The sequence below is a fragment of the Rhinoraja longicauda genome, chromosome 38 (genome assembly GCF_053455715.1).
Source record: "Rhinoraja longicauda isolate Sanriku21f chromosome 38, sRhiLon1.1, whole genome shotgun sequence".
In the NCBI taxonomy this organism is placed as follows: Eukaryota; Metazoa; Chordata; class Chondrichthyes; order Rajiformes; family Arhynchobatidae; genus Rhinoraja; species Rhinoraja longicauda.
Window position 1 is genome coordinate 8,345,128 of NC_135990.1, and position 18,051 is coordinate 8,363,178.

An 18,051-nucleotide genomic window follows, 5' to 3' on the forward strand; every position below is an offset into this window, starting at 1 on the left:
CTGGGTTTACACCGTAGACACAAAGTGCTGGAGTAACTCAGCGGGACAGGAGAGACGGAATGGGACCCTTCATCAGACTGATCTTTGTTCTCTAGAGATGCTGCCAGACGCCCAGTGTTACTCCAGCACTTTGTGTCTGATCCAGTTCACTGCTCCCCACAGAGGCAGGCAGCCTGGCTGAGTAACTGCAACAACCTCAAAGGGCCGAATGGCCTACTCCTGCACCTGTTGCCTATAACCCCGACCGCCCCGACGGTGGCAACTCCAACAGCCTGACCGCGGGAGAAGACGGCAGGGGAAGAGAAAAAGACATTCTGCCCTTCCATCACAGTGAGGAGGTGACTGGAGGAGACTCACTGTGAAGGATGTTTCTTTTGTTTGGTTTATGATTGTATGTGTTATTGCATGTTTTTATTGCTTATTTTTATTGATCTTATTGGCACTTATTGTTGAACTGCGGGTAATTTTTAATTTCACTGCACATTTATGTGTATGTGACAAATAAATTGACTATTGACTATTGATTCACCTCTGCGCAGGCGTTTCAGTCAATTCAAGCAACTGCCACAGTGCACTCTGGGATTTGTAGTCCATACACCACATAATTGAAAACTAAAGCAGTAAAACAAATACCCTGACTCTTCACAAAATTATAACTGATGGCTCCTTCTTTCCCTTGATTTGTATTTTATTTTTGTTTTCTTTTTTATTTTGTATTTTTCACCTGTTTTGGGGGTCGTTTCCGGTGCGGTGACGCGGCAGTCAGGAGCCTGACTTCCGGCCGGCGTCGCCCAGCAACGAGAGCGGCCATGAGAGCGGACAGCATCGCGGTCAAGCTGGCCGAGCGGCCGTGGGCCCCGCGGGTGCTGCTGCCGCTGCCCGAGGAGCCCCATGACCCCTCGGACCCGAGCCAGCACGCGCCCGGCGGCGGCGGCGGCGGCGGCGGCCTCCGCATCGCCGCCCTCAAGCAGCTGATCGCCGACAAACTGCCCGGCGCCGCGCCCGCGCCCGAGCTCATCGGTAACAACAACGGGGGGGGAGGAGAGAGAGGGGGAGGGGAGAGGGGGGGGGGGGAGAGAGGGGGGGGGGAGAGAGGGGGGGGGAGAGAGGGGGGGGGGAGAGAGGGGGGGGGGAGAGAGGGGGGGGGGAGAGAGGGGGGGGGGAGAGGGGGGGAGGAGAGAGGGGGAGGAGGAGAGAGGGGGAGGGAAGGGGGGAGAGAGGGAGGAGAGGAGGGGGAGGGGAGGGGGAGAGAGGGGGGGGGGAGAGGGGGGGAGGAGAGAGGGGGAGGAGGAGAGAGGGGGAGGGAAGGGGGGAGAGAGGGAGGGGGGGAGGGGAGGGGGAGAGAGAGGGAGAGGGGAGGGGGGAGGGGGGAGAGAGGGGGAGGGGGGAGAGAGGAGAGAGGAGGGGGGGAGGGGAGAGAGGGGAGGGGGGGGAGAGAGGGGAGGGGGGGGAGAGAGGGGGGGGGAGAGGGCAGGGAGAGAGAGAAGGGGAGGGGGAGAAAAGGGGCAAGGGAAGGGGAGGCAAGGGGGAGAGGGAGGGAGGGGCGGGGGAGAGGAGAAGGGAGGGAGAAGGGGGAGGGGGGTAGAGCGGGAGGGGGAGAGAAGGCAGGGTAGAGGGGGAAGGGGTAGGGGGCAGAGGAGGTGGAAGGGGCAAGGAAGGGGGGTAGAAGGGAAGGGGGGAGGAGGGTAGAGGGGAAGGGGAGAGAGGGGGCAAGGGGGTGAAGGAGGGCAAGGGAGAGGGTAGAGGGGTCAGAGTGGTGGGGTAGATGACCAGCAGTTGGAAGGCAGGGTAGCGGGCAAGCATGCCAGGTTGGGGGAGTGGGGAGGAGGGGCAAGGGTGGGGGAGAGAGGGAAGAGGAGCAAAGGAGGATGGGGAAATGGGCGAGGGAGGGGCGAGGGGGATAGTGGGTCAAGGTGTGTAGGAAACAGGCGGGGGTGTGGGGTTGTAGTTAGAGGGTCAGGATGGGAGGTGAGAGATCAGGATGGGGGGGCAGGTAGGGAGCCAAGTGGTAGGGGGACAGGGTAATGGGAGTAGGGAGCAAGGGCTAGGGTGCCAGGGTGAAGGTAGGATGGGGAGGGGGCAGGGGTTAAGGGGATGAAGGGCATGGGAGTAGGAGGGTAAAGGTGGGGATGATATGGGACCAAGGGGTGGGGGGGCAACGAGACATGGACTAGGGTGACTGGGGGTAGGGGGGCAGCTGGGGGAGTGGGTGGCGGTAGGAGGCCAGGGTGGGGGAAAGGAGGTGCCAAGCAACGGGGGGAAAAGAAGGGTTGTGAGGGACTGGTCCACGTTGGAAGTTAATTGTAGATTGACTAGCTGAGTTGACCGATGTTGCAGAGCTGGTATATTGTGGACGGAAGCTGAAGGATGAGCAGACGCTGGATTTCTACGGGATTCAAGGCGGCTCCACGATTCATGTTCTGAAGAAGTCCTGGCCGGAGCCAGAGCAAAAACCAGGTTGGGGACATTGCTTGTGCTGTGTAAATCATTAGATTGGTAATCCACTAGAAAAGTCAAAAGGCTCACCCGGACCCTATGAACTCAAAGCTGCAGGCAGTAGTTTGACGCAGAATGTATCTCTCTAGATACATGATTTTAAGGGAAGCTTGAACAACAGGAGGGAGATAGGGACAAAAAAAAACACGGATGAGATTAAGAGCATGAAGGAAGTTCGTGTGGAACAGAAATGTCGGGGGGAGACCTCTGCACTGCGTTGTTTGAATTTTATTTAGAGATACAACGAGAAAACAGGCCATTTGGCACACCATGTCCACGCCGACCAGCGATCGCCCATACACTAGCTTTACCCTACACACGAGGGACAATCTACAGAGGCCAATTAACCTACAAACTTCTACGTCTTTGGAATGTGGGAGGAACCCGGATCACCTGGAGAAAACCCATAGGGAGAACATGCAAACTGTACAGATAGCACCTATAGTCAGTATAAGATAATAACTGCAGATGCTGGTACAAATCGAAGGTATTTATTCACAAAATGCTGGAGTAACTCAGCAGGTCAGGCACATCTCAGGAGAGGGAATGGGTGACGTTTCGGGTCGAGACCATTCTTCAGACTATAGTCAGGATCGAACCTGGGTATCTGGTGCTGTGAGGCAGCAATTCTTCCACTGCCGCCCGAAGCTTTTTGTTGAGCTATATTTAAATGGGAAAGAAAAGATTCTTGTCTTTTTGTAAACGACATTTGTCTCTAATTCAAAATTATTTTAAATAAAAAAAGAAAATGCTGAAATACTCAGCTGATAAGGCAGCACCTACGCAGAGAGAAATACATTTAATATTTCAGGTTGATGTTTTTCAGTTAGAGTTATTTTAAATATTGTTAGTGGCAATTGATGGAACCAATCTAGAAAATCAGTCACCAGTAAATTCCAGGAACTTGGGGTAAAATAAGGAGATAAATCAATGTAATCCTTGGGTTGCAATGGTGAATTTATGGGCTATTTCTAGGTTTGGGTTCATTACTGTTCTACGTACTGGGATACAGTGAAAGGCTTTTGTGTTTGTGTGCTATCAAATCAGATAATACTATACATGAATACAATCAAGCCAAACACAAGTACAAGATGTACAGTGAAGCAAAAGATACCAGAGTGCAAAATATAGTTCCCAGCATAGTAGCGTAAAAAGTCCAATGTCCAGAGGAAAGGTCCAATGTCCGCAATAAGGTAGCTTGGAAAATTGGGACTGTACCCAAACTTATAGAAGGATTGTTCAGATGAAGTTGATCAGTTCCCAACTAGAGACTTGCAGTCTTGTCTTGGACAAATTATCTCAGGAACGTTGTATTGGTCTTGGATGGGGTGTGGTGCTGGGCTTAGTTTTAAATTGTTCGGTTAAATTACATAATCTTAATTTGGCAGTTATTAGGTAAAACTGGCCAATGATGAATAGTTGGAGGGGGGAAAGTGAGTGGGGCGAGGAGTGTGCTGTACATACACCTATCAAACACCTATCTTACAAAAGTGTAAGAAAATAACTGCAGATGCTGGTACAAATCGAAGGTATTTATTTCACAAAATGCTGGAGTAACTCAGCAGGTCAGGCAGCATCTCAGGAGAGAAGGAATGGGTGACGTTTCGGGTCGAGACCCTTCTTCAGTCTGAGATGCTGCCTGACCTGCTGAGTTACTCCAGCATTTTGTGAAATAAATATCTTACAAACGTAATTTCTAGCCATAGGGTTATGTTGCTGTTGTGTTTTGTTCTTGCCCACGCTGGAAACTATTGACGCGTTGCTCCATTGCAGAACCCGTGGACCAGGCAGCGGCTGCACGGGAGTTCCGCGTGCTCCAGGCGGCGCTGCACGCCAGCCCCTCCTACAGGGACGCGGTAAGTGACGTCGGCGGATCAAAGGGCATTGCGTCCGCCGGCTTCAGACTCGAATGCCAGATGTACGATTGGAACGTTTGCAGGCATTGCAAAAACTGGCTATGTGGTTGACATCAAAGGCCAAACATTGTGCTTTGCAGGCAGCCACAGATGGGTTGGGTGGTTGGTCGAAATTTTGCAAATGGAATTCAATTTGAAGAAGTGTAAAGTCAGGGTGGAAAACATAAAGAGAATGTAGTACATAGAATGAGAAGATACTGAGAAGGAAAGGAACAGTGTAGGAAGGAACTGCAGATGCTGGCTTAAACCAAAGATAGACACAAAAAGCTGGAGTAACTCAGCGGGACAGGCAGCATCTCTGGAGAGAAGGAATGGGTGATGTTTTGGGTCGAGACCCTTAGGTCCCCATTCCTTCTCTCCAGAGATGCTGCCTATCCCGCTGAGTTACTCCAGCTTTTTGTGTCGCAGGAGAGGAACAGATGGACCCTGGAGTTTAAGTCCATAAATTCCTGAAGGATAGATAAATAAGGTAGTTCAGATGGTAAAAATATACCTGGCCTATGCCAAATCTGTATGACACTTTGTTTGGGTCTCACCTGCAGAACAGTGTAGAGTTCTGATCATGACACTACAAGAACAAATCTTACTTGCAGCAGCATAAAAGGTATGTAAACATAGTCCTCAGTAAACACCATAATTAAAAAAAAGGTCAGTATGTACACCAATCAGCCAAAACATTATGACCACCTGCCTAATATGCTGTTGGTCCTCCGTGTGCTGCCAAAACAGCGCCGACCCGCCGAGGCATGGACTCTACAAGACCCCTGAAGGTGTCCTGTGGTATCTGGCACCATAACATTAGCAGCAAATCCTTCAAGTCCTGTAAGTTGCGAGGTGGAGCCGCCGTGGATCGTACTTGTCGATCCAGCACATCCCACAGATGCTCAATCGGATTGAGATTCAATTTGGAGGCCAGGGTAACACCGTGAACACTTCATCATGTTCCTCAAACCAATTCCGAACAATGTGCGCATTATCCTGCTGAAAGAGGCTACGGCCATCAGGGAATACCATTGTCATGAAGGGGTGTACCTGGTCTGCTACGATGTTTAGGTAGGTGACACGTGGCAAATTGACGGCCACATGAATGGCCGGACCCAGGGTTTCCCAGCAGAACATTGCCCAGAGCATCACACTCCCTCCACCGGCTTGTCGTCTTCCCACAGTCTGTTCGGACCAGATGGAATAGCCTTCATTGCCCTCGCACATCGATGAGCCTTGGTCGCCCAACACCCTGTCGCCAGTTTGTGGTTTGTCCCTCCTTGGACCACTGTCAGTAGGTACTCACCACTGCTGACCGGGAGCACCCCACATGCCTTGCCATTTCAGAGATGCTCTGACCCAGTCGTCTGGCCATAACAATTTGGCCCTTGTCAAAGTCGCTCAGGTCTTTATTCCTGCCCATTGCTCCTGCATCCATCACATCAACTTCAAGAACTGCCTGTTCACTTGCTGCCTAATATATCCCACCCCTTGACAGGTACCATTGTAACAAGATAACCAATGTTATTCACTTCACCTGTCATAATGTTTTGGCTGATCGGTGTATACACACAAGTCTATGTAGCTCAGAACTTATTTGGAGGTCGTAGTGTTTAATAGTCTGGTTGTCAGGAAGAAGCTGCTCCTGAAACTGGGAATTACAATTTTCAGGCTCCTTTTCCACCTTTCCGATGGCAGGAATGAAATGAGAACGTGGCCAGGTTCGTTTGGGTCCCTGTTAATGCTGGCGCAAAGCCATGTTGACTCTTGTTAATCATATCATATCATATCATCATATATATACAGCCGGAAACAGGCCTTTTCGGCCCTCCAAGTCCGTGCCGCCCAGTGATCCCCGTACATTAACACTATCCTACACCCACTAGGGACAATTTTTACATTTACCCAGCCAATTAACCTACATACCTGTACGTCTTTGGAGTGTGGGAGGAAACCGAAGATCTCGGAGAAAACCCACGCAGGTCACGGGGAGAACGTACAAACTCCTTACAGTGCAACACCCGTAGTCAGGATCGAACCTGAGTCTCCGGCGCTGCATTCGTTGTAAAGCAGCAACTCTACCGCTGCGCTACCGTGCCGTCCTTGCCTTTTCAGTGCATGTAGATACTGTTTCTCAGAATCCCCTCCAGCAACTTTCTATCAATTCGATAAAGCAAATACTGTAAGTTTTTAACAGTGTTGGTCTGTTCTATAAGGCAGTAGTCACTGGAGACAAAATTGAAGGAACTATGACTCTATTTAAACTTTTATCGATTCATTGCAGGTTTATAAGATGTTGAGCAACAAAGAATCACTGGACCAGATTATTGTTGCAACCCCAGGACTCAGTAATGACCCCATTGCTTTAGGTGAGTTTGGATAATCTTCATTGTGCTTTACAAGTAGAAATACTGAGAGTTGTTGCTCAAAGAACACGTGCATTATTGTCACCTCAAGTCTCGCAGCATCTGAATTTGTTCCTTCACCTTGTTCAGTACCATGAAATGAATTACCAACAGCGTAACCACTTGCACTGCGGTTCTTCAAACAGAAAGCCCAGCACTTAAGGGTGGCACAGCTTGTAGAGCTGCTGCTTCACAGCACCAGAGACCCGGGTTCAATCCTGACCTCGAGTACTAACTGTGTGGAGTTTGTACATTCTCCCAGTGACTCAGTGTGTTTCCTTTGGGTGATCCAGTTTCCTCCCACATCCCGAAGATGTATGGGTTTATCGGTTGTGGGCTCTGTAAATTGTCCCTGGTGTGCATTTGAAGATGTGATAACATAGAACTAGGGTGGTCGCCATGGTCTGAAGGGCCTGTTTACATGCTGTATCTCTAAACTAAACTAAACACTACCAGATTCCAAAGGCTGTAAGGATGGGTGATAACTGTGACCAGGCTGCTGCAGATGTAGGATTGGTGTTTCATTTCTCTTGTAGCCTTCTTCTTGCTTCCACTTTCCCAAGCGTGATTGTCCTTTGATGCTGTTCTTTTGATGCTGATACCATGCATCCAGAATATATCAGTTTGTGTTTGCATATGTTCTGTAGATGAGCTGCAATTTTGGGATTTCAGCTGACTCACTGACATTTCCTCCCTGTGTTATTGTGGAGATTAATATTCTTCTTTACACAGCGTGTGTAACCTCAATCACTTTAACTATCTTGCATTGAGATAGTGCCTTCACATTATAGTGAGTTGTACTTTGTAGTTGAGGTACATCCACTGCTGTTGCATTGGCAAGTGCTTGCATGCAGTAAAGGTTTAAGAAGCTCTGTTATAAAACATGCTTGTTGACATGGATGAGTTGGGTCAAGGGACCTGTTTCCATATTGCCCTGCTTCAGCGTGGTGCATCAGATTCTGGAAGCACTTTTGAAACGGCCTGCAGTGCAAAAGGGGTTGTACCTGTCATGGACTCTGTGCCATTGACATGTTTGTCCTGGGCTTACTAAAATGCAACACTCTGCACTTTTCTAAGATATATTCCATATACCAATCCTTGGCTCCCTTTCCCTATTGATCTTGATCCTGTTGTAATCTTAGATAACGTTGATTGTCAACTATACCTGGGGAATTGGTCGCTCAGAACCAGAGGGAAGGTATTGCATGCAGAACCAGGCTAGCACTTTTTGTTCACATGACTGAGGCAAGCTGATTGAACACAGTACAATCCCACAGACAGTATCTTTGCTCCTATATGAAAGCCTTAGAAATAGTGGGTAACTAATTCAATTGCTCGTGTTAGTAAGTGAATAATGAGTAAGCTTCATAAAGCTGCCATCAGATGATGGTCCCTGAAGACCAACACCACAGCAATATAAACCTCTTTAAACCAAGTCCAAGTGTTTTATTTGATCCTTGTTAATTTTTATTTCTATACTAGGTGTACTTCAAGACAAAGATTTATTTGTTCTCTTCACTGACCCAAGCCTGTTGGACACGTAAGTGCTGATTAAAAAAAAAAATAGTTTTCCCTTCCAATGAGTTCCCATTCCAGTTACCTGAAGAAGGGTCCCGACACGAAACGTTCCCCATTCTTTCTCTCCAGAGATGCTGCCTGACCTGCTGAGTTACTCCAGCACTTTGTGTTGATCTTCGGTATGTACCAGCATCTGCAGTTCCTTTCTATACGACACTTGGGGTAATTTGGTCAATTGACCTACCTGTGGCGTGCATGGGGAAACGGCAGCACTTGATGTGCAGCTCCAAAGAAAATCTTGCTTCACAGCCACATTGACTTGGATAAACACAAAACAAATCATACACAAATCATATTTCAAATTTATAATAGAAATAAGACCGTGCAAGAAAAAAATGAGACATTAGTGCAAGATCATAATTAGGAAAAAAAAGTCAATAGTAGTGGGAGAGGTGGGCTGGGGGATTCATTGTCAAAGTAGAATCATTATTATATTTGTGTAGGTTGGTTCAAGAACCTGATAGTAGCTGTTCCTGAACCTGGTGGTGTGGGATTTCGGGCTTCTTTGCCTCCTGCACACCTGATGGTAACAGTGAGATGAGGGCATGGCCCGAATGGTAGAGATCGCTGACGATAGATGATGCCATGGCCTCATTGAGATGCTTTTGTTGGAACGGTCTGCTGTGCTGTAAATATGCAAGATTTGTAAATATGCAAAAAGCTGGGGTAATTCAGCGGGTCAGGCAGCATCTCTAGAGAGGAAGAATGGGTGACGTTTCTGGTCGAGACCCTTCTTCAGACGAAGTCCCGCTGAGTTACTCCAGCTTTTTGTGTCTATCTTCGGTTTAAAACAGCATCTGCAGTTCCTTCCTTCACTGTAAACATGCAAACTTGCATGGACAAAAACCAAAGCTTGCCTTTGGACACGAGTCCCAGATTGAGGAGCGCACACTACCGCAAGTCCATTAAGATCTATTACAGGAGGTACCTCATTTCTTTACTTGGCAAGTCAGGAGACCACTGACCAGACTGACCCAAGGGACATCGGAGTGAGATTTTGCATATCATACAAACTCAAGAAATGAAGAGTTGCTCGAACACGTTACTGCTTTGAGTTTAATGTGTCCATGATCTCATTGGCAGGTTAATCATCTCACACCCTGCACTAGTCAATGCAATGGTGCTGGTGCTACACTCTGTGACTGGCACTACCCCTCCTCCAACTGCTGGCAGCAACTCGAGGAATATTCCATCTAATTCTTACATCGAAGTGCCAGGTATGTATTGCATCTGTCCATTTAAAAAACCTGATATTTAAGAGCATAGCATTTTAAATGGCACAACATTCCAAGATGTCTTCTCACCAAAAAAAAATTAGATTTCTAGTTTTTTTGGAGCTGAACGCAAGGTCACCAAAAGAGTACGGTAGCGCAGCGGTAGAGTTGCTGCTTTACAGCAAATGCAGCGCCGGAGACTCAGGTTCGATCCTGACTACAGGTGCTGCACTGTAAGGAGTTTGTACGTTCTCCCCGTGACCTGCGTGGGTTTTCTCCGAGATCTTCGGTTTCCTCCCACACCCCAAAGACGTACAGGTATGTAGGTTAATTGGCTGGGTAAATGTAAAAATTGTCCCTAGTGGGTGTAGGATAGTGTTAATGTGCGGGGATCACTGGGCGGCACGGACTTGGTGGGCCGAAGGGCCTGTTTCCGGCTGTATATATATGATATGATATGATAGTATGAAGTGGGTGCTGAAAATCACTTTGGACAGTAGGAATGCAGATTCCTAAAGATTTGCAAACCACAATGAAGAGTTCAACCAGTAAGAAAAGGCCTTTCATTTGTTGCCCTTTTACCTTGACATAAAAGTTTGCAGATGGGAGGGACAGTTACTATTTCACCAATGAACCTTCTTTGGAAGTCTGAAAAAGGGCCTCAACCCGAAACGTCACCCATTCCTCCTCTCCAGAGATGCTGCCTGTATCGTTGAGTTACTCCAGCATTTTGTGGCTGTCTTCATTGGACATGCAGGCTGGGTGAAGAACAGTCGCAAACGTGTTAACTCGACTTACTGCTTGCCTGGGTTCATTTCTGTTTTACTACAGGTTTCCAGCACTCGTTTTCCGTATTCTGACACAACCGAAGGTTTGTAATAAGGGGAAAGAAATGTGTTACTGGAACCCAAATGGTTAGGTTTGCCAGAGTCTGAAAGGGGGGAAAATGGCTTCCCATTTCTGATGGGGGGTTTTGTTCCCCATCTCCTGTATGTTCCTTTTGGAATTCCAGTAGTTCTCTCTTACTATTTCTCTAATTACTATTGTGTTGCATGAAACACATTATGATTGTCCGCTAGTTAAGACCGATTCACTTTCCCATAATACTCGCCCACTTTATCATATTATACTTGTAATTAATTCCTCTAAATGGTTATTCTGCGTTTCTGGTCTCAATGCGCTTTTACTGTGTTTGATTTGCCAGTTGGAGGCTTCCCTTGTGTGCAGGTTATTCTGACATTGAGATAAGCAGATCAGATTGGACTTGGTCATCGTGGAGAGAGCAACGTTCTCCATGCCATAAATTATCTTTAGGAGCAGGAAAAAATTCAAAGCTGGCTGCACAGATTGATTCAATCCAGGCTTCTAACATTGCCTGTTCCAGTTATCTATTAAGGCAAGGCAGCATCCAGACTTGTAGTCCATGCATTTACATAAGAAGCCCACTCATTCAATGTTACCATTAAGAGTTTCATTTGTAATTCTTCCCTTCTTTCCGTTTCAGGGGGATACCTCTTTGACGGGCTGTCTGATGATGAAGATGACTTTCAGCAGGTAAGCAAAGTGCATGCTGGTCGCAGAGAAAGTGTGCGTGTGCATACAACATCTTCATGCAACTTGGAAATGGCTTTAGGCAATTCAAATACCATCTTTTTGATGTTTAGCTATAGTTTGGTTGGTTCAGAATCAGGTTGGTTCTGGACCCCAAGAAGGAGAGTTTGTGGAGTGCCTCTGAGGTGGATTCTTAGAGCACCGTGTAATGGATCCTACCTGAGAAAAGGCAATTCTGGATTTAGTGTTGTCCAATGAACCAGATTTGATAAGAGAACTCGAGGTAAAGGAACTGCTTGGAGGTAGTGATCATAATATGATTAGTTTTAATCTGCAATTTGAGAAGGAGAAGGTTAAATCGGAAGTGTCAGTGTTCTAGTTGAACAAAGGGGACTATGAAGGCATGAGAGAGGAGCTGGCCAAGGTAGACTGGAAAGGGATCCTAGCAGGATTGACGGTGGAACAGCAATGGCAGAAATTTCTGAGCATAATCCGGAAGACGCAGGATCATTTATTCCAAAAAGGAAGAAAGATTCTAAGGGGAGTAGGAGGCAACCGTGGCTGACAAGGGAAGTTAGGGATGGAATAAAACTAAAAGAAAAGATGTATAACACAGCAAAGAGTAGCCAGAAGCCAGAGGATTGGGAGACTTTCATAAGACAACAGAAGGTAACAAAATGGGCAATACGGGCTGAAAAGATGAAGTATGAGGGGAAGCTGGCCAAGAATATAAAGAAGGACAGTAAAAGCCTCTTTAGACATGTTAAGAGAAAAAGAGTAGCAAAGTCAAATGTGGGTCCCTTGAAGTCAGACACGGGTGAAATTATTATGGGTAACAAGGAAATGGCAGAAGAGTTGAATAGGTACTTCGGATCTGTCTTCACTAAGGAAGACACAAACAATCTCCCAGCTGTACTGGAGGACAGAGGATCTAGGGGGGTAGAGGAACTGGAAGAAATTTTCATTAGGCGAGAAATAGTATTGGGTAGACTAATGGGACTGAAGGATGATATATCCCCTGGGCCTGATGGTCTGCATCCCAGGGTCCTCACGGAGGAGGCTCTAGAAATAGTGGACGCATTGGTGGTCATTTTCCAATGTTCAATAGATTCAGGATCAGTTCCTGTGGATTGGAGGATAGCTAATGTTATCCCGCTTTTCAAGGTTTGGAGCGAGAGAGAAAACGGGGAATTACAGACCAGTTAGCCTGACCTCGGTGGTGGGAAAGATGCTGGAGTCAATTATTAAAGAGGTAATAACGGTGTATTTGGATAGCAGTAAAAGGATAAGTCCAAGTCAGCATGGATTTATGAAAGGGAAATCATGCTTGACTAATCTTTTGGAATATTTTGAGGACGTGACAAGTACCGGGGAGCCAGTGGATGTAGTGTATCTAGACGTTCAGAAAGCCTTTGATAAGGTCCCGCACGGGAGATTGGTGACTAAAATTAGAGCACATGGTATTGGGGGGAGGGTGTTGACATGGATAGAAAATTGGTTGGCAGACAGGAAGCAAAGAGTAGGAGTAAACGGGTCCTTTTCAGAATGGCAGGCAGTGGCGAGTGGAGTGGCGCAAGGCTCGGTGTTGGGGACGCAACTGTTTACCATATATATTAATGATTTGGAAGAGGGAATTAGAAGCAACACTAGCAAGTTTGCGGATGACAAAGCTGGGTGGCAGTGTAAACTGTGAAGAGGATGTTAAGAGGTTGCAGGGTGACCTGGGCAGGTTGAGTGAGTGGGCAGATGCGTGGCAGTTGCAGTATAATATAGATAAATGTGAGGTTATCCACTTTGGCGGCAGAAACAAGGAAGCAGATTATTATCTCAATGGAGTTAGGTTAGGTAAGGGGGAGGTGCAGCGAGACCTGGGTGTCCTTGTACACCAGTCACTGAAAGTTGGCGTGCAGGTATAGCAGGCAGTGAAGAAAGCTAATGGAATGTTGGCCTTCATAACAAGAGGATTTCAGTATAGGAGTAAAGAGGTTCTTCTGCAGTTGTATAAGGCCCTGGTAAGACCACATCTGGAGTATTTTGTACAGTTTTGGTCTCCTAGTTTGAGGAAGGACATCCTTGTAATTGAGGCAGTGCAGCGTAGGTTCACAAGATTGATCCCTGGGATGGTGGGACTGACCTATGAGGAAAGATTGAAAAGACTAGGCTTGTTTTCACTGGAGTTTAGAAGGATGAGGGGATCTTTTAGAAACATATAAAATTATAAAAGCTAGATGCAGGAAAAATGTTCCCAATGTTGGGCTAGTCCAGAACCAGGGGCCACAGTCTAAGAATAAAGGGGAGGCCATTTAAAACTGAGGTGAGAAAAAACTTTTTCACCCAGAGAGTTGTGAATTTGTGGAATTCTCTGCCACAGAGGGCAGTGGAAGTCAAATCACTGGATGGATTTAAGAGAGAGAGTTAGATAGAGCTCTAGGGGCTAGCGGAATCAAGGGATATGGGGAAAAGGCAGGCACCGGTTATTGATTGGGAAAGATCAGGCATGATCACAATGAATGGCGGTGCTGGCTCGAAGGGCCGAATGGCCTCCTCCTCCACCTATTTTCTATGTTTCTATGTTTGTTTTCCACTATTCTGTACATTCAAATGTGTTCCAGGAGTATGCAATTAAGTTTAGGAAAATGTTGCTTTATTCTGTGTGAGATTTAACCTCAGAATTATTTAGACGTCTTCTTGGTTTAAAATTCACCAGCGCAAGTACCTGCTTTCGTTGACACAAAATGCTGGAGTAACTCAGCGGGTCAAGCAGCATTTCGGGAGAGAAGGAATGGGTGACGTTTCGGGTCGAGACCCTTCTGTCTGAAGAAGGGTCTCGACCCGAAACGTCACCCATTCCATCTCTCCCGAGATGCTGCCTGACCCGCTGAGTTACTCCAGCATTTTGTGTCTACCTTTGATTTAGACCAGCATCTGCAGTTTTTTTCCTACCTGCTTTGGTTATTGGGATTAACTAGCACTTCAAAATGAAAAAGTTCCCAACTGTCCTTGGCAAAATAAATAGACTTCTGTTTCAATTGCAGTTTTCATTACATCTGGGTAACCCAAATTATATTAGTCATTTAAGTACTTCTAGAATAAGAAAATAACTGCAGATGCTGGTACAAATCGAAGGTATTTATTCACAAAATGCTGGGCAAGTCAGGCAGTCTGAAGAAGGGTCTCGAACCGAAACGTCACCCATTCCTTCTCTCTAGAATGTAGACATTAGTGTTCATAGAAAGTTGCTCCCAACTGTTTTGCAGAAATCTTTGTTGTACACCATTTGTAATAATGACTAAAGTAGGAAGGCGGACAGTCCATTCTTGCTGCTAACGTTGAGGGATAAATATAGGACCAGGAATCCATGCGGCTCAAATAGTCTCTAGGATCTTGCCCGAGAAAGCAGATGAGCTATCGGTTTAATCTTGTCCTCACATCTGTGACTAGACCTCAGTGCTGCAGTGAATTGCCAGCCTGGAGCTTTGTGCCTGCCTCTGGAATGGGCTTTGAGCGCAACCTGCTGTCTCACCCGTAGGTGGCACCATTTCTTTTCTCGGGTCAATGGAGGGCCCTCACCCCTATAAAGCCATCGCATGGCCTTCTCATTTGCTACTTTGAACGGCTCTTTATGTTGCAAGTAACGGGACCCCAGAGCCACATAACACTCACTGTCCTGATGTACCAGTGCTTGTTTTTATCTTAAACATAACAATATTTTGATCTGTTTAGACAATAGACAATAGGTGCAGGAGAAGGCCATTCGGCCCTTCGAGCCAGCGCTGCCATTCAATGTGATCATGGCTGATCATTCTCAATCAGTACCCTGTTCCTGCCTTCTCCCCATACCGCCTGACTCCGCTATCCTTAAGAGCTCTATCCAGCTCTCTCTTGAATGCATTCAGAGAATTGGCTTCCACTGCCTTCTGAGGCAGAGAATTCCACAGATTCACAACTCTCTGACTGAAAAAGTTTTTCCTCATCTCAGTTCTAAATGGCCGACCCCTTATTCTTAAATTATGGCCCCTTGTTCTGGACTCCCCCAACATTGGGAACATGTTTCCTGCCTCTAACGTGTCCAACCCCTTAATAATCTTTGTAGTTGATTACTGTAAAAGTGGAGAATGTTTGGTTTGGTTTGGTTTAGGGGTACACCGTTGAAACAGGCCCACCGAGTCCAGGCCAACCATTGATCACTAGTTCTATGTTATCACATTTTTGCATCCATCACACTAGGGGCAATATACAGAGGCCAATTAACCTAGAAACCCTCATGTCTTTGGGATGTGGGAGGAAACCAAAGCACCTGGAAGAATCCTACGGGGAGAAGGTACAAACTCCATACAGGCGGCAAAAGTAAAATTATTTCTGCTTTCTTCACAGTCCCGGGCCACAGCCTCCTCGAGCAACGCTGCGGGCTCCCGCCCCGCCACACTGGGCTACAGCGGCTCTGTGGGACCTCGACCCATTACACAGAGCGAGCTGGCGACTGCCCTGGCCCTGGCCAGCACACCAGAAAGCAGTGCCGTCACCCCGACGACAGGGGCGCAGGTGTGTTGACATCCCCTCCCCGGCCGCTCCCACCCTCCTGTTCTCAGCCACTAACTGGGCCTGTGCTTCCTCTCCCCCAGGGCACGTCGTCTAGTCTGTCTCCGGTGATGAATTCAGGCGTGCCGTCGACGGCACCCATCAGTCACGACATATTCAGTCAGGCCCTGCAGCAGGCTCTGCAAGCCTCCAACACTTCGGCACTCCAGGTACGTGCTTTCAGCAAAGCCCTCCAGAGATGGGAGTGTTTGATTATCCATTGAACAATGGAATCTCTACTTGCAACAGCTTAATCGGCCCGTAAATGAAATATACAATTTGTTTAAATTCAATAAATTAATATCATGGTTAAAAACCTTGGCAAGTCCTAGCGCTATCAAAGACAGTTCATAGTTGAGGTAAGTGTTCGAGTGCCTGATGGTTGCTGGGAAGAAATTATTGTTGAACCTGGTGGTCATGGTTTTCAGTACTTCGCAATAGTAGTAATGAAGTGAGACTGTGACCAGGGTGGTTTTTGATATTAGCTGCCTTTTTGAGTCAGCCCCTTCTATAGATGCCTTTGGTGGGGAGATCAGTACCTGTGATGGGCCAGGCAGCTTCTGTCCCTTTTTGTAATCTCCGTTCCTGGGTGTTTGTTTTGCCAAACCAGACTGTGAGGCAACTATTCAGTGTGCTGTCTACTGTACCTTACTCAATCTTCTAAGGAAGGCGTGTCTTTGCTCAGCTTTCTTTGTGTGCAATACTGAAACTAGGAGGTTTAAGAAACTCCTGACCGCTGGGGAGGGTTGTGAGCCAAACTCACCCTGGAGGCGAGCACATCCAAAAGAACACGCTGCAGATCTCCACGTTGACAATTTCGGCTCCACTGCTTCAATTGGTAGCCGAGCCTCGGCTGGAAGGGAATAGTGTCTGACTCTGGCCCTGTTTGCCCCCCCCTGCAGAACCAGTGGCAGCCTCAACTTCAGCAGCTGCGGGACATGGGGATACAGGATAACGAGCTGAGCCTTCGAGCACTGCAGGCAACCGGAGGGGACATCCAGGCTGCACTGGAGCTCATTTTTGCTGGAGGAGCCCCTTAGCTTGGATGGCCCGCTAAGCGCACATTACCGCTAGAATAAAGGAGCAGAGTGCATGGCAGAATGCTTAACTCCATCGACTGGTGTGTGTTGTAAGGAAATATGATTGTGGGGTGAACATTAACACTGGTACGTTTATATCCCATGAGAATCTTGGATGTCTTTATCCAACACAAAGGAGCGAGAACTGATTGAATATTAAAAATATACTATTTCCTGCTGAGTTTAAAATGTGCAGAGGTTATCAGTTGCTATCAGAGAGTATATTTTATCTGTTGGAAAATGAGACGGTGTCACAAGCTTTTATCTGGCTTTGGCACCTGGTATTTTGCCTTTTCTTAGGCAGCAAATTGTGCTCAATGTTGGGATTTAAACATTGGGTGGCTGTTATATGCCCTATCATCAAATAGCCTTCCCAGTTTGGAGAATTTCTACAAGCCTTTATAGTTGGGTTTAAATTAAACTGTTGATTCTATTCCCCATCCCTCAATGAAATTGGAACCTTAAGCCAGCGCTTCAAATTCTAAACATCCTCCTTACTAAACTTTACCTCTGAAATGCATAGATTTTAAACTACAGTGCGGACTATTTCTCACCCGAGAGTTGGCTTGCAGACCTGCCTTTTTATGTTGTTGTGCATGCTGCTAATGAAGACCTGCATCGCGATTATTTTTCTTCAACGTTACTGCCTGTATTGCCATTCCGTCTGTCACGGATCATTTACATGGTTTTTGCAAAACAGTGACCATCTTATGACGTTGGGATCTTCTGAAGTGCAAGTGTGGTCTTTGCCGATTTATTTATCCACGTTACCAGAAAATGATTATTCTTTAACAACTAACGCTTCCAGCAGCTTCTCCACAGGAGCTGGTAATATGTTGTGTTGCATACACTTTGGTTGGCTGCCTTGGCAAGTATACTTTTGCCCCTCTGCATGTGACAATTAGTCTCTAGGTCGTGGAGGATTGTAACATCTAAGATTCTCAAATCGGTGAAGATAACAGGTTTGGGACTGTGGTGTGCTATAATAATTTCAAATGCATTAAAGATTAAAGATTTCTTTGACCATTCGGTCGTGAGTTTTACCCTTTTGACTTTCCAGTTTTTCAATGCGTTGACTCAAAATGTGACACTAATTCTTACATCCTTTGTTGGTGTAACTGAACTCTAGAAAGGACAGTTCACTAGGATTGTGTTTATTTCACTTGGTGACCAACAGTTATTTCTGGTTTGAAGTACGGTGTTTTTTTTTTAGATTTAGAGATACCGTGCGGAAACAGGCCCTTCGGCCCAC

At 46.8% G+C, this 18,051-nt stretch overlaps 1 protein-coding gene across 1 annotated transcript; it reads left to right on the plus strand.

Moving 5' to 3' along the window:
* Window positions 1-762: 762 nt before the first annotated feature.
* ubl7a (ubiquitin-like 7a (bone marrow stromal cell-derived)) lies at window positions 763-17,842 on the plus strand. Its single transcript, XM_078429898.1, has 10 exons — window positions 763-1,020; window positions 2,338-2,457; window positions 4,270-4,352; window positions 6,679-6,763; window positions 8,282-8,339; window positions 9,461-9,594; window positions 11,096-11,145; window positions 15,517-15,684; window positions 15,765-15,890; window positions 16,623-17,842. Exons 1-10 carry the CDS (start codon window positions 810-812, stop codon window positions 16,758-16,760), a joined length of 1,173 nt encoding a protein of 390 aa, XP_078286024.1. The 5' UTR covers window positions 763-809; the 3' UTR covers window positions 16,761-17,842.
* The last annotated feature ends 209 nt before the right edge of the window (window positions 17,843-18,051 follow it).

Excerpts from the sequence above, each read along its gene's own strand:
- ubl7a (XM_078429898.1), top strand. The coding sequence starts at position 810 with ATGAGAGCGGACAGCATCGCGGTCAAGCTGGCCGAGCGGCCGTGGGCC. Across the intron at positions 8,340-9,460 it reads GACCCAAGCCTGTTGGACAC|GTTAATCATCTCACACCCTG; the intron begins GTAAGTGCTGAT and ends TCTCATTGGCAG. Across the intron at positions 9,595-11,095 it reads TTCTTACATCGAAGTGCCAG|GGGGATACCTCTTTGACGGG; the intron begins GTATGTATTGCA and ends TTTCCGTTTCAG.